At 48.9% G+C, this 15,324-nt stretch overlaps 1 protein-coding gene across 8 annotated transcripts in view; it reads left to right on the forward strand.

Annotated features, from left to right (window-relative positions):
- Positions 1-15,324, forward strand: part of EML1 (EMAP like 1) — a gene marked incomplete at both ends in the record, with an annotated part of 196,303 nt that overhangs the window by 135,283 nt on the left and 45,696 nt on the right. For 5 of the 8 annotated variants that reach the window (XM_080707633.1, XM_080707626.1, XM_080707631.1 and 2 more), the window contains one exon: positions 7,495-7,626. In XM_080707633.1, the coding sequence (XP_080563759.1) occupies positions 7,495-7,626 (132 nt within the window). Of the gene's footprint in view, positions 1-7,455; positions 7,627-15,324 lie in introns of all 8 variants that reach the window. The other 3 variants (XM_080707627.1, XM_080707628.1, XM_080707630.1) reach the window with 1 other exon arrangement.

The following is a 15,324-nucleotide window of genomic DNA, read 5'->3' on the forward strand; positions in this document are numbered from 1 at the left end:
CCAAAGGCAGGAAGCGCGTGTGTGCAGATTCGGAGAGCCTGAGGGCCTGCGGGTCTCAGCGTCCTCGGTGTGTGTCAGGCCGGGGTGGGGCAGCCCGCCAGCGTAACGAAACACAGGTGCAGGAAAACAGGTTATCAAGAAGCTGTCCTTAATTTTAGAGGAAGTCTTTGAGCTCCGTTTCCCCTGTGAGAATGCAGACTCAAAGAAGCGAGGTAACCGTTCAGGGATCCCAGGACTCTCGAGCGGAAACATGGCCCACCTGGGTCTCCGTCTCAGAGCCCCTGGCCTTCTCTGTGCTAAGCTGCTGCCCGAAAAGATCTCAGGCCAGCCCTGGCGTCCCATAAGTGATGCTGAATAAGCTCGCCGTTTGGAAGGCGGCCCTCTTGTATGCCCCGTCCTGTCTTTACACTGTCCGTGAGAAGCAGGAGCAATGGCCAGGAATGAGGGGACTTTGAGCAGAGGCTTCTGGAAGGCAGTAAGTCTGAGAAACAGAACTACCCCTTAAATAGGGGTTGCTGTAGCCAGGTGTGGAGGCGCATGCCTATAATCCCAGTACTTGGGAGGCCGAGAGTGGAGGATCGCAGCTTCAAGGCCAGCACCAGCAACTTAGCAATGTCCCTCAGCAACTCAGCAAGACCCTATTTCAAAATAAAAAGTAGAATAGGGCTGAGGGTGCAGCATGGAGGTAGAATGATTCTGGGTTCAACTTCTAGTACAGGGAAAAAATAATAAAATAGGGGCAGCGGGGCCCGGCCTCCAGGAAAGCGCTGGCCCCGTGCTCTGAGAAGTGCTGGGCCTTCACCTTGAGTTCAGGCATAATATAGGAAGGGCCCCTGGGCGGCCATTACTCTTAGCTGCCTTGTTTTAGTGGGGAGGAGGGAGAGAAGAAGGAAAAATAATGATTTACAGCCATTGTGTTACATACTATATATGTGCTTAAGAATATTATATGCATATCACATTATATATGTGCATATGAATTTATATTAGCTTTTAAACTTTAAGTTTAAATTTGTACATAGACATTTTAACTTAAAAAATAATGCATCCATATATATATATATATTTTTTTTTTTCGGTACTGAGGATGGAACCCAGAGGCACTCTACCTCTGAGCAGTACCCCCAGCCCGATTTTTTATTTTTTATTTTGAAACAAGATCTCACTGAGTTGCAAAGGGCCTCACTAAGTAGCTGAAGCTGGCCGTGAACCACATCCTCCTGTCTCAGCCTCCCAAATGCTGGGATTACAAGCATGCGCCACCACGCCCGGCTTCATCCAAACTTTTTAATTTACCAAATGATCTTCCCAGTTCTTCTGCTAAGCTGCTACAGGCATAAAGTTGACAGCCGACATAGCTGGTTTCTAGACTGAGTGCCCAAGGTTCTGGGTTCTGTGTGCAGAGTCCAAGAACTCTGGGTTTCATGGGCTTCGTACATGTGAGTCCCCACCCACTTGCAAACTGAAAATGGGAATAGTAGTAGCTAGCTGTGGCTGGGCAGATATTAGCGATCTCTCATTAGGAGAAAATGCTGACCGTGAATGAAGCAAGCAGGCATTGTGAATCGTAGGATTAGAGCAGCTTCCAAGTCATTTCCAATATGTTTACAGTCTTGAAGGAATTTTTCTGTAATCAGAGTTCCAAATGAACCAAGTCTGGGCATCTGTGGTGCGTGCATGGGTATATGTTTGTTTTCTTTTCTCCGGGGTTTTCAGCCTAGTGCTTAAGAACAAAATCCCCCTTGGAAGAAGTCCAGCACCCAGCGGTCGTGCTTTGTGTTGCCAATTAAGACTTAGGTGGGGATTGGGGTCTTGACTTGGAATTCTTGGGAAAAGCTTTGTTTCCCCCACTCAAAGAAAATAGGCAGAAAAGCCAGGGAAGACACTGCGGTCATACCTTGCATTGTGGGATGCTGAAGATCACAAGAGCCTAACATTTCCACCGGGTCAAGACAAGACAGCCACTCATCCCCCGCTCCCAAGTAGAGCAGCACGACAGGGCAGGGCTGCAGACTGGACGGAGATCAAGAGGACAGAACCGGAACAAAAGGCATGATTTTAAAAGTGCTCCGTGCCAAAGCTGAGAGGGAATGGTAAAATAGCTATCGCTTCCAAACAAACAGCCAACAGTCCTCCGGAAAAAATAGTTTCACTTGTTAGAAGTCGTGTGTGTAACTGGGCGATGTCAGTGCCAGATACATATGTGGCTGGAAGACTAGAAAAACCAAGTTTGGCTTTAGCTGATTTAGTACTTACTTATTTATTTATTTTCTTTCTTTCTCTTTTCAGTGCTGGGGATAGAACCCAGGGCCTCGCGCATGCCAGGCAAGCGCTCTGCCACTGAGCTGCAGGTCCAGCCCTTTAGCTGATTTTTTAAAAATATACTCGTGATTCAGATCCACTGACATGTAGGTGTCAGACTGTGTTTGGAGTCTGTTCTCAGGAGCAAAACAGAGATGGGGATATTATCCCGCTGAGCAGGGGACACCATTGGTATCCACTCCTTATCAGAAGTCATACAGCTCCCCCTCCTCAGGGGGAGCTTCATGTGGTAGAAAAAAAGGGGTTTGTCTGTCTGTCTGTCTGTCTGTCTGTCTGTGTTTTCCTCCAGGATTCTGTAGCAACCACCAGCTTTCTTAGGCAATGACTCACTTTTCGTTTTGTTTGTTTTTGGTGGTACCTGGGGACTGAACCCAGGGACCCTCTACCGTTGAGCTGTATGGCCAACCCTTTTTATTTTTTGAGACAGGGTCTCACTAAATTGCCTAGGCTGGCCTCAAACCTGTGGTCCTCCTGTCTCAGCCTCCAAGTACTGGAGTTATGGAATGAAGCCATCGTGCTGTGCTACAGTGACTTGTATTTTACGACAAATATTTTTTTAAGGCAGTGATAGATAAGAGTATTTCTTTAGTTAATTGTTGAGGTGCATTATCTCAGCCTATGGGTATCTCATAATTTGCAGGACAGAAGTCAGGTTTGGGCCCCCTCACACCCACCCCTTTAACCCACAGCCCTTAGCAGAGTGTCCAGAACAGGGGTGATGCCTAATTAAGTATTTGTTGAGAGGATAATTGTTTTAGTGTAGTGTTAGTGACCCTGTCATGACACGTAAAATCATCAGAAAATCTGTAGTCATGCCTAAGAGCTGCCTGTCAGGTTTCTGCTCTGACTGCGTAAGTGTGGGTCGTCTTTGCAGAATTTTAGAAGAGCATTTCTTGACGCCAAATCACCTGACAAAAGACACGATGGTAGCTTCTTATGCTGAGAGTTATTTATTATCTAACTCATAGGAAAGATTGTCACATTTCATGGTCACCGTCACAGAAATTTTGTTACGCCTGAAACCTGAGAAGAGATCTCGAATGCACACGTAACGAGATGGGAAGGTGTGGGTAGCGAACAGGAGGGAGAGGAAGAAGCGACGGTGTTGGTGCCTCACACACCAGCCCCAAACACTTGCCCTGCGTAAGCACCACGAGGTGGACTGCACCGCCAGCGCCCACTCTTTCAAAATGAGGGGGTGGTTTCACCTGGCTGCCTGGCAGGAGTGCAGCTCCCTGGTGCTCCCTGCTGTGATGGGAGGAGGCGTCCCACGGTGAGCCCACAGCCCTGCTCTCTGGCTGCCCTGTGGCTGCACATGTCCTGGCTTCGGGCTTTCGTTTTCTGTCCTTCATCTGAGTCCTGGTAAATGTTCTTTTCATAAGTGCTCTCGGATCTCAAAAGGAAACATCTTATTTTTTCCTATGCATAGGACATCAGTAAGATTTTTTTTTAACTTTTTTATTTTTTGTAGTACTGAGGATTAAACCCAAGGGCATTCTGCCTCCGAGCTACCCCCCAGCCCTATGTTTTATTCTTTATTTTGATACAGGGTCTCACTAAGTTGCAGAGGGCCTCTCCCTTCTCAGCCCCCCAAGTACTGGCATTACAAGCATGCGCCACCCTGGCCAGCTTAATTTAACATTTTGATGCAAATATGGGAGGGACCAACATACTGAAAGAACCGTGTCTGTGCAAATGAAAACGTCATTTCATTTGGTGTGTACATCCTGCGATGTACTAAGCTTGTCAGAGTACTTTTCCACGCTTTTAATGTTTACAGACGAGACTGGACCTGATCCGATCAGCACCCGGCGGGGAAGGGTGGGGGGAGCTGAGGTCTGACGTGTAGCCCTGGGCGCTTCTCAGCAGTCCTCTCCCTTTACGCAGTGGCTTACGGGTCTCACCCAGGGCCTGTGTGCAGCGGGACTTAAGTCCTGTGAGCATCTGAGTGGCTGACGTGCGTTCAACTTGCAGGCCCTCCAGAGCCGGCGCGCCTCCGTGTTTCATGAACTGCAGGTGGCCTTGCTCCGGGGGGCAGCAAGGAGGCCCGGAAGCGGGAGGCACTGGCCTCGCCACTTGTAGAATTCCCCCGGATAAGTGGCTTCCCACCCCTGAATTTGTTTTCTCCTCTGCAGAATTTGGGAAATGATATTTCTGAGGAGGACCTGTGAGGTTTAAATGGAATAGGCCATGTCGACGCCAAGCGATCTAGAGTAACGTTCTAGACTGTTTCAGCTCCTGCGCATTCCCTCGTTAACCTCCTGTTACCTCTGCAGGCCACAGATTGAGTGCTAATCCTGAGAAGTTGGTTAGTGCTTGCCCTAACCGCCAGGTCGCCCTGGCTCTTGAGCCCCATAGGGCTGCTCTGTATAACTCTTTAAATGGCCCTGAACTGGCCCTGAACTCCCACAAGGACACCGCAGAGGCCACACGCAGGTGTTTGCTGCTCAGAATCTCCCGGGGGCCCCATCGGCTGGGAGCTTTGGAGCTTATGCTAAGGACTTGTCAGGGAATAATCCCACTGAGCTTCAAAATCTTGTGGTTGCCACGACCGGAAGATCTTGAACCTTAGGCACAAGGTTTCTATCATTTTTAGACGGCAGTCCTGAAATTCAGGAATGCAGCGCGCTCCGAAGATCTGTAATTCTGTGTCCCAGTCAGGCATTCTAAAAACTCGGGCTTTGACTGTAAGGCACGCCGACGCAGATTCCAGTTGGAAACTTTGATGCTGCGGATTAAGCTTTCTCTGTTACCAAGACAACTGTGCAGGAAGTTTATTAAAATCAAACAACCGCGATCGTGGTCATTTTATTTACTTTTGCTCACTCAGAGATTCAGGTGATTTTTCAAAAGCCAGCACGCCAGGCAGTTTATAAAACACCCCAAGGGGTTATTAAGTGGATGACTGGTAGCTACAGCAGAAGAAAGTCTGAGGCTGGCGGTGGAGAAACACACCAAGGGGGACAGAGGGCTGGGGAGGGATCCTAGGAAGGATGGGTGGCCAGGGACAGGCAGGGCCGCCACGCAGGAGGAGGCTGTGGCTGGGACGTGATCTAGTCACGGGAGATGAGGCTGCGGCCTCCTGCACGTTCCCGTGTGAGCCTTGGTTCCGTGTCCGCCCTCCGTGGAATGTGTCCCTGGCTGCGCCTGAGATGCCCAGCCGTGGTCCTCCCTCCTCCCTGCACGGAGCATGGGTCCTGCCCCCTGCCCTCCATGCCCTGTCCTGACATCCCTGCCCATAGCCTGAACAGTTCATGTCCCCCACCCTAGGACCTTTCTGGTTCTCCCCATTCCTCCCCTTCAGTGGCCACCGGGTGGACAGTCCTGTTCCAAGCCATCTCACCAGTTGCACAATTGCGTGTGCCCCTGCCCACACCTCCAGCCCCACGGCCCCAGTGAGACCCAGGCAGGTGTGCCCCTCTTCCCAGCGGCCCCTCTTTCTTACCCAGCGGTTTCAACATCGGAGCACTGTGTCCCTTTCTGTGACAGGGCCGAAGTATGAGACTTCCATCTACTTAGCCATTTATTTCAGTCTTTTCTTAACGAATCTGGATGGAGCCTCTTCAGAGAGGATACATAAATGATAGATGCGGTGAGATCTCAAGCGTGCCCTGTGATGAAGATTATAAAAATTGACAGGCCACGCGTGGCAGTGCACACTTGTAATCCCAGTACTTGAGAGGCTGAGGCAGGAGGATCGCGGGTCCACAGCCAGCCTTGGCAACTAGGGAGGCGCTCAGAAACCTAATGAGACCCTGTTTCCAAATAAAGATGCGAAACCAGGCTGTGGGCATAGCTTGGAGGTAGAATGCCTCTAGTGAACCCAGTGCCAACAAATAAAAATAATAAAAATGAAGAATCGACAGGCACATCTGTAACGCACGTACTTGTTCCATGTGTGTGACTTTCGGCTGCTCTAACACAGTCCCATAGCTGGGTGGCTGCTAAACAGCGACTGGGCTCCTCCTGGTTGTGGAGGAGGAGCTCTGAGAGCAGGTGCTAGCCTGGGGAGGTTCTGTGAGGTCCCGCCGCTTCTCAGCCTCCTGACCTAATTTTTACCCGAAGGCGCTACTCCACACGCGGTAGCTCTGAGGGCTGCAGCCTCGACTTAGGAAATGTGGAGGCACAAGCAGCTCCCTTTGCACGCTGAAGAGAGGTGCGGCCCTCCCTGCCGGCTCTGCTACAGGCTGCGGTTTCCGGGGCCTAGGGCGTCCCTTTTCCCAGAGGAAGGCTCTTCTGTCTGGATAATTACAACACACTCAAGCCCTTTATTTGATCTTCCCCAGAGAGCTCCAGCTTTCAAGAACTCTTCCCCAGCCCCCCTCCCAGGCTTCCGGCCATGCTAGTCTCTCTGATTATACAGAAACAAGGTGAGCACTTACATGAGCACAAATTCTAGACAAGGGCATTTTATGAATGGCAGAACATCCCTGGCGTTACCTGTGGTGCCCTCGCTGCGCTTGTTCCAGGCCGCTATTCTTCAATATCAGCCCTATAGGTTTGGGGCTGGATGATTCTTTGATGTGGGGCTGTCCTGGGCATTGTAAGGTGTTTGGCCACATTCCTGATCGCTAACCACTGGATGCCAGTAGCAGCCCTCCTGCCCAGAGTTGTGATAACCAGAAATGTCTCTGGATATGGGCAGCTCCACCCCTGACTGGGTGTCACTCACTGGTCTAGACCGAAGCACCCTCGGAGGCAGGATTACATCCCTTTAAGCCCCTCACAGTTTATAGCAGATCTTTTTTTTATTTTATTTTATTTTTTTTTTTTTGGTACTGAGGATTGGACCTGGACATTCTACCTCTGAGCAATACCTCCAGCCCTATTTTATTTTTTTATTTGAAACAGTCTTGCTAGGCTTCTTGCTACATTGCTGAGGCTGTCCTTGAACCTGCCACCCTCCTGTCTCAGCCTCCCAAGTACTGGGATTACAGGCGTGTGCCGATATGCCCGGCTTGTTAGGGATCTTATGACTCAGTTTCCTCTGTGACTCTGTGATTCCAAGTAATATTCCAGGAAGCTTTCTGATCTCCGTAGCTAGGATTTCAGAATGAATAACGTTAAAGATCCACGTGGAAGTGTGTTGTCCACTGTGTATGTTTTACACTCAGCAATAAAGTAGGATCCCAGTATGAAGAATGTCGTTGTCACCTGCACCCTCTCCAACAGCATCAAGCGGACCAGCTCCTCTGAACGAGTGTCTCCTGGGGGCCGGAGGGAGAGCTCTGGGGATGCCAAAGGAAGCCGGAACCGCACGGGCTCCACCAGCAGCTCCTCTAGTGGCAAGAAAAACAGTGAAAGGTGAGTGTCCCCTCGCTTGGCTCCTACTGCTGGGACACTTCACCACCCCTGGGACAAATCAGAAGATGCCCTGTATGCAGACAAGCTGGCGCTCGGCAGAAGCCTCCTCCTGAGGCTGTCATGACGCTGACCGAGTCCGTCCGAGGGCGGCTGCTAGTCACCGCTCACCTAGGCTCTGTCCAGGCAGGACACTGTTGCTCATGCTCCCGGCTCAGGTCGGCAACACAGGGGTTCCTGAGAACCGGCACAGTTAGGAAGTGGTTCTGAATTCCCACAAGGACCACTTTATCTTTCTAGTACACTTGCTACTAACTTAAAGCTATTTTTTTTTTTTTTTTTGCAGTACTGGGATTGGAACCCAGGGCATTCTACCTCCGAGCTACACCCCCAGCCCGATTTTCTATTCTTTATTTTGAAACAGGGTCTCACTGAGTTGCAGAGGGCCTCACTAAGTAGCTGAGGCTGTTTGCAAACCTGTTTGCAAACTGCGATCCTCCTGTCTCAGCCTTCTGAATGCTGGGATTACAAATGTGCACCACCACGCCCAGCTTACTTAAAGCTAACTTTAATGGAATATTTTAAGCTCATCAGCAGTATTTTCTAATACAGAATAGGCCAAAAGTTGTAGTTTGATAATTTGTCCAAGATTGTTTTTAACATGAGCTAACACCAGAAATATGAATCAATTTTTCTTTCTGGTTTCCTCATCTACATTTATTCCTAAATGATTTTTTATAACATTCGTTTATAATAGATAATAACATTTTATTCATAAAAGCTATTTGGGCTTTTATTTTTAAGCTACTGGGGACCATTCTATTTCTGAGACCATTCTATTTCTGAGCTACACCCCCAGCCCTATTTTTTATTCTCTATTTTGAAACAGGGTCTCACTAAGTTGCAGAGGGCCTCACTAAATTGCTGAGGCTGACCAAAAACCACGATCCTCCTGTCTCAGCCTCCCAACTACTGAGATCACAAGCAGACGCCAGCACGCCTGGCTTTTTGGCATTTTAACAGCTTGTTTTATGTGTAAGAATGTATTGTGTAGATGAGGTCAGTATTTCTTTGTATAGCTGCCTAACATGTACTTTATTCTAACTTTCAAACATTGTACTTTCATTTTATTATTGCTGTTTGGCAAGGCTCAGGAAGGAATTTCAGTTCGAGAGGCTAAACATTGTTCCCCCCACACACAAATGTTCGTGTAAGGAGAGGGCTTAGTCATAAAGCCGTAGGCTCCAAACCACAGGCTGTACATGTTCCAAGTCTGCAAATCAGGGCAGACGGATCCCGAAAGGGATGCTCACGTCTCTTTCAGTTTTATCCCCCAAAGTTATTTTTTGTATAAAACATATACATGGTCCTCAATCTGTATGTAGCAGGTCAGGTCAATAATTTCAGAAAACACTGACCCAGGTTCTGTCTCCTAACTTAGACCATTAGGGCTTCTTATCAGAAGATTATGCTAATTGGGTGATGATACCTTAGAAGCAGGTCGGGCGGGCCCAGTGGCAGCAGTGCGGCCCAGGGTGGCGGCTGGCTCCAAGGCCCCTACAGATTCAGGGCAGGCTTGGAGGTCGACCCGAAGTGTCTAGATCTTGGAAGCTTTTATAAGCTTGGCCACTTCTCAGCACATCTGACTTTTATTAAGAATTTCCAAAAGGAATTTGCATTGTGTAAACTCCAGATCTGTTTTATCATTTAAATCCTATGGCTTTGGTAAATGAGCTGGGTAAATATTTCCATAAAAGATATTTGCAAAGGGATTTTTGAGAAACACCACAGTAGGAAATTTTCATCTGGAAATGAGGGACTGGGAAAGTTTACTAATGGCTTTCTAAAAATAATTCAGATAACCAGAAGTGTCCATTTAAAAATCAATCCTTAGCCAGGCGTGGTGGCACATGCCTGTAAGCCCAGCACTTGGAAGGCTGAAACAAGAAAATTGCAGGTTCACAGCCAGCCTCTGCAATTTAGTGACACCCTCAGCAACTTAGTGAGACCCACTTTCAAAATAAAACAGGGAGCCGGGCGTGGTGACGCACACTTGTAATCCTAGCATTTGGGAAGCTGAGACAGGAGGATCGTGGTTCACGGACAGCCTCAGCTACTTAGTGAGGTCCTTTGCAAGTCAGTGAGACCCTGTTTCAAAATAAAAAAATTAAAAAAAAATAGGGCTGGGGGTGTAGCTCGGAGGTAGAATTCCCCTGGGCTCCAACCCTAGTGCCGCAAAAATAAACAAACAAATAAACAAATAAAGGGCTGGAGTGTAGCTCAGAGGTATAATACCCCTGGGTCCAGTCCCCAATACCACACACACACACACAAATCAATCCTTTGTCTCATTAGAACCTATGGTGGTGCAGGCCGCCTGGCATTGGCTGTTTGAGGGATCTCCTTGAGCACCTGCTGGTACTGACGCCTTGCGGGGCCCTTGGGAGTCAGAAGCTGCTGCCGGGCAGCAGCAGGAGGGAAGGTCAAGGTGGAGAGCCAGGCTGCCCGCCCTTCCTCCCTCCGTTCTTTCCCCCTGTGAACAGCCCTGTCCTGCTACTCTGACCTCAGCCCATCGAGCCGGAGTCTTACCAGGGACTGTCTTGGGGGTAACAGGTAACAGGTGCGGGGAAAGTTCCAGCGAGGGGCCCCGGGGCTTTTTTTTCCTCTCATATCTAGCGGCATGTGACAAGGCTGTGCGTCTTGTCAAGACCTGGCCTCCTCCCCTCCCTGGCTGATCTGTGTCCATGGTTGTGGTTTGGTTGTTGCTGTTTTCTGGTCTGTTTGTTCTCTGTGTTTTTTCTTTTTCTTTTGGTTGTTTGTTCGTGTTTGTTTGGTTTTTGGTACTGGGAATTGAACCAGGGACCTTCTACCTCTGAGCTACAACCCCAGCCCTTTTTTGGTCTTGCAACAGAGTCCTGTTAAGTTGCGAATAGTCTCACTGAATTGCTGAAGCTGGCCTCAGACCTGCGATTCCTCTGTCTCAGCCACCCAAGTACCCGGCTTATAATTTGTTGTCTGGCTACCAGAGGCAGCAAGAGGGAGTGGAAAGGACACAGCAGGGCCTGGGCGTGTGAGCCAGCGCGGCCTTCCCTTCTCCCAGCCTGGGTTTCTTCCTCGGGGGATGTCACACCCCTTTCCTTGTATCTATGAGCTTACTTGTAGGGAACCCGGCACCAAGCCTGATGCTGTCCAAGTCTTTGCCCTGTGGTGGTCACCATAAAGAGACTGGTGCCGAGTACAGAACCGATTTGGGAGGCGTCCCACTACTCTCAGATCATCCCCCTATGCGAGATGAGGGTGTTGATGACACCTCAAGTGTCGGGTCTGTTGTGTTAAATGACTTAGGCCCAGTGACACAGCCTACCAATACTGTGTAGATCTCCGCACGCTCTCCACGTTGGGGGATAAAGTGTGCCGCTTCACTGGGCTTCCCCAGCGGCCAGCGAGGGTTGCCGCATGCTGCTGCAGGCTGGGCGGAGACTGGAAGCCTCCGCCTTCCTCCCTGGGCTCTGTGGCTCGAACCATAGGGAGGGCAGGGCTCTGGCCTAGGGTGTAAGGAAGCCCAGCGCTCGCTGGCTCACTCACGGCACAGCTGCAGCTGAGAGTACACCAGCTTGTGTATTTCCCGACAATAACTGCAGCACATGTAGAGGTGCCCTGCTAGCATCGTATAAATCTTACTGTTGAACAGAAAATAAGTATTATTGAAATCCTGAACATAGACACTTTCCCAAATACAAAATAATTGTATATTTTGCTTTCATAGAAACTATTTTCTTTACAATAATCCTCTCTCTCTCTCTCTTCTCTCTCTCTCTCTCTCTCTCTCTCTTTTACTAGGGACTGAACTCAGGGGCATTCTGCCTCTGAGCTACAGCCCCAGTCCAATTTTATTTTTATTTTGAAACAGGATCTCCGTAGGTTGATAAGAATCTCACTGCATGCTGAGGCCATCCTTGAACCTGTGATCCTCCTGTCGCAGCCTCCTAAGTGCTGGGGTTACAGGTGTATACCTCCACACCCAGTGAAATGGTAGACTCTTAATCTTTGTCTTAGAACACTTTAAAATACTTTACTTGTAGTAAGCCACAGAATTTTAAGAGCATTTAATCTTTGCACTGATAAAGCTTTCATTAAAAACAAAAGCAATACAGGCCAATATAATATTTTACTTTATGTATTATTATTATTATTAGTGTGTGTGTGTGTGTGTGTGTGTGTGTGTGTGTGTGTGTGTGTGGTACTGGGGATGGAACCCAGGGACTTTCTACCTCTGGGCTACACTCCCAGACCCATTTTATACTTTATTTGGAAACAGGGTCTCACTAAGTTACTGAGAGCCTCACTAAGTAGCTGAGGCTGGCTTTGAACCCGTGCAATCCTCCTGTCTCAGCCTCCCAAGCGCGGGGATTACAAGCGTGCACCACCACGCCCAGCATACTTTATGTATTATTGATGGTGAATTAATATTAATAATTAGTGATTCATGTCATCATGAAGAACTTATTAAATTTAAGTAGGTAATTGGCAGTAACATTCTGGTGGAAGACTCATAATCAGTGTACTAATCTAATAGCTTTTTTTTTTTAGTTAAAAAAAAGCGTTTTGTATCAGAGAGTTGGCTGCTGATTTAGAAGCACTGTTTGTTAGATGTAGCTAGATTGACAAAGTGCTTCCGCGATCAGTCTCTCTCTGAAATTCTGCGGGGAACAAGCTCACACAGGCACTGTTTCCATCTCCAGGGGTCCTAATGGCTGCTTTTGTTAGAACCAGAAACATTTCAGCTATCTGCAAGAAGTCTTGTTACAACACACATGTACCTCACCCATCTTTGGAGCCAACAAATTTTGGGGAGAAAAATCAAAATAGTAAAGCTGGTAACCAGAGGCGCGCTCCCTCAAAGACAGTGCCTTTTGTGATGGGCAACCTGGACGCCCCCGGGGCAGCCCTGCGGCTTTCTCGACTAAGGGTGGGAACCTCTGCATGGATGCTCTGGGCTCCCCTCCTTCCCGAGCCCTGGCACACCGTGCATGCCACAGGCTCCTGTCCGCTCCCTGGCCCCTCGGGGCTCAGAGTTGCTTTGCTTTACTTTAGTATCACTGGGCTGTGATCTACATCTGAATCCCTAGCCGGCCCTGACACGCGCACCTCCCCAGTTCATCTCTCATTTCTCAGCAAGACATTTTCTGTTTTTGAATTAATTCATTGCATGAGTAACCTGCTTTTTAAAATGCAGATGTCCCAAAAGAGGAAAGTCACTTCTAATATACCCATCAGAGAACTCACGGCCGACCTTACCACATTTCCATCTAGACTGTGTCTGGGCTGCTGTATAAACCGGCCTGGTCTGCAAGCATGCTGTGTGAGCGCAGCTCTTTGAGCAGGTGCACTCTCTCAGCATCGCCTCAGATACGGCCACCCCCAGCCAACGATGAACTTCAGACACTGAGGTACCAGCGTGGATTTTTATTCTCATTAGACCAGACCAGCACACAGGAGGCACTCAGTAAACATTTGTTGCGTGCATCTGTTTCTCCCCCCAAAAAATGTTAAAACAAAGAATGGTTAAGACAAAAAAAAAAAAAAAAAGTTAAGAATACGGAGCTTTATAGCCACCATCAGGGTGTAACCGCAGTGCTGCCACCCTCTGTGTGCGCTTGTAAAGCACTTTATCTCTCAGGATTTTCAGCAGCGGTGAAAGCGATGCCTCCCTCCCAGTGAGGATTAGTAAGACCCGGAGGCTCCAGCGCAGGGCCCGCCTGCAGTCGGCGGTCCCCAAGCGGTTGCCACGATGGCCGCCTCCTGTCCCAACGCCTTTGATTGAGATCCTCACACATTGGCTCATGCCGCTCCCCAAATCTAAAGCATCTCTCTTCTCAGGGACACTTGTAATCCCCCAACTCCTGTGCCGGAAAGGGAAGAATCGAACTTCTGAGAATTTCTTTCTCCTTACTCGTTCAGTCCCGCAGCACTCTTAGCTTAGCGCCTACTATGTGCAGAGCGGGGTGCAAGGCAGGGTGTGGAGAGGAGAGAGGTGGGCCAGCAAGGCCCATCCTCCCGCCAGCGTCTGGGACAGGACAGCGGCTAAGGCCAGGTCCATAGGACCTCACACACCGCAGCAAGGGAAAATCCCGCAGTGGGGAAAGGGTTTGAACCGGCAGCAGACAGCCAACTAATTAAAGATGATTGGAAGCCGGGCGTGATGGCTCACGCTTGTAATCCCAGCATTTGGGAGGCTGAGGCAGGAGGATCACGGTTCACGGACAGCTTCAGCTACTTAGTGAGGCCCTTTGCAATTCAGTGAGACCCTGTTTCAAAATAAAGAGAAAACCAGGCTAGGGGTATAGCTCAGAGGTAGACTACCCCTTGGTTCCATCCCCAATACCACAAAAACAACAACAACAAAAAATAACTGGACTTAGTCTTCATTAAAGAAATTCTACCTAGACGCCTCCTCACTAACTGAATGAGTCACCCCAAGGCTGCGCCGTCTCCCGCGTGGCATGCGTGTGTCGGGAACCTGGGGCGAGGCCGGGATGAGCTCCAGCTCTGCTGAGGCTGCTCTTTCCTCCCCAGGCTCCAGGGACCCATAGTGCTTTCAGGATTGCTCTGTGCCGACCTCTCTCTCCTCTGCCACCCAGACACTCAGCTCCCTTGGGCGGGGGGTGCAGAGGCTGTGTTGCTCTGTCCTACACCCCCAGCACTTTGCCTGGTACACAGGAACTGTTGGTGATTTGTCCTGTGAATGAAAGGGAGGCCCATGTCTCAGAGCAGAGCCAGTGAAGAGCTTGTCAGCAGCTCCCCCTACAGGCCGGCAGTGTAACACCATGCTTGCCATCCGCTGGAAATCTAGTGAACATCTTGTTACTGAGAAGATTGTTACTACCTCTCTTAAAGCAGGGAGTCACTAACCTTTTGGTACATTTTAAAATAATCAGTGCCAGCTGGGAGTGGTGGCACACACTTGTAATCCACACGCCTGGGAGGCTGAGACAGGAGGATCGAACAGGTTCAAAGCCAACCTCAGCTGGCTTAAGAGACCCTGTTTCCAAATAAAATATAAAATAGGTCTGAGAGTATAGCTCGGAGGTAGAAGACTCCTGAGTTCCATCCCCAGTACCACCCCCCCCCAAAAAAAGAATAAAAGAATCAGTGCTGCCAGGCTGGTGGCACATGCTTGTAATCCCAGAATTTGGGAGCTGAGACAGGAAGATCACAGTTTGAGGACAGCCTCAGCTACTTAGTGTGGCTTCCTGCAACTTAGTGAAGACTTGTTTCAAAATAAAGAATAAAAAAAAATAGGGTTGGAGATGGAGCTCAGAGGTAAAATGCCCCTGGGTTCCATCCCCAGTACTGCAAAAAAAATATAAAATCAGTGCTAACATTAAGTTGTTTCATATTTTCAACTATTAGATAAGAAGCCCACAGATACATATAAGCTGGCTCTCTCTCTCTCTCTCTCTCTCTCTCTCTCTCTCTCTCTCTCTTACTGGAGATTGAGCCCAGGGGCATTCCACCTTCGAGCTATGACCCCAGCCCTTTTTATTTATTTGAAACAGGATCTTACTAAGTTGCTTAGGCTGGCCTTGAACCTTTGATCCTCCTGTCTCAGCCTCCAAGTACTAAGATTACAGGCGTGTACCACCGTGTGCCCGATTTACATGTCTGGTCAATAAAATTACAGGGAAATGGTATTAATCA

This window comes from Muscardinus avellanarius, assembly GCF_963383645.1.
Source record: "Muscardinus avellanarius genome assembly, chromosome: 12".
NCBI classification, from domain to species: Eukaryota; Metazoa; Chordata; class Mammalia; order Rodentia; family Gliridae; genus Muscardinus; species Muscardinus avellanarius.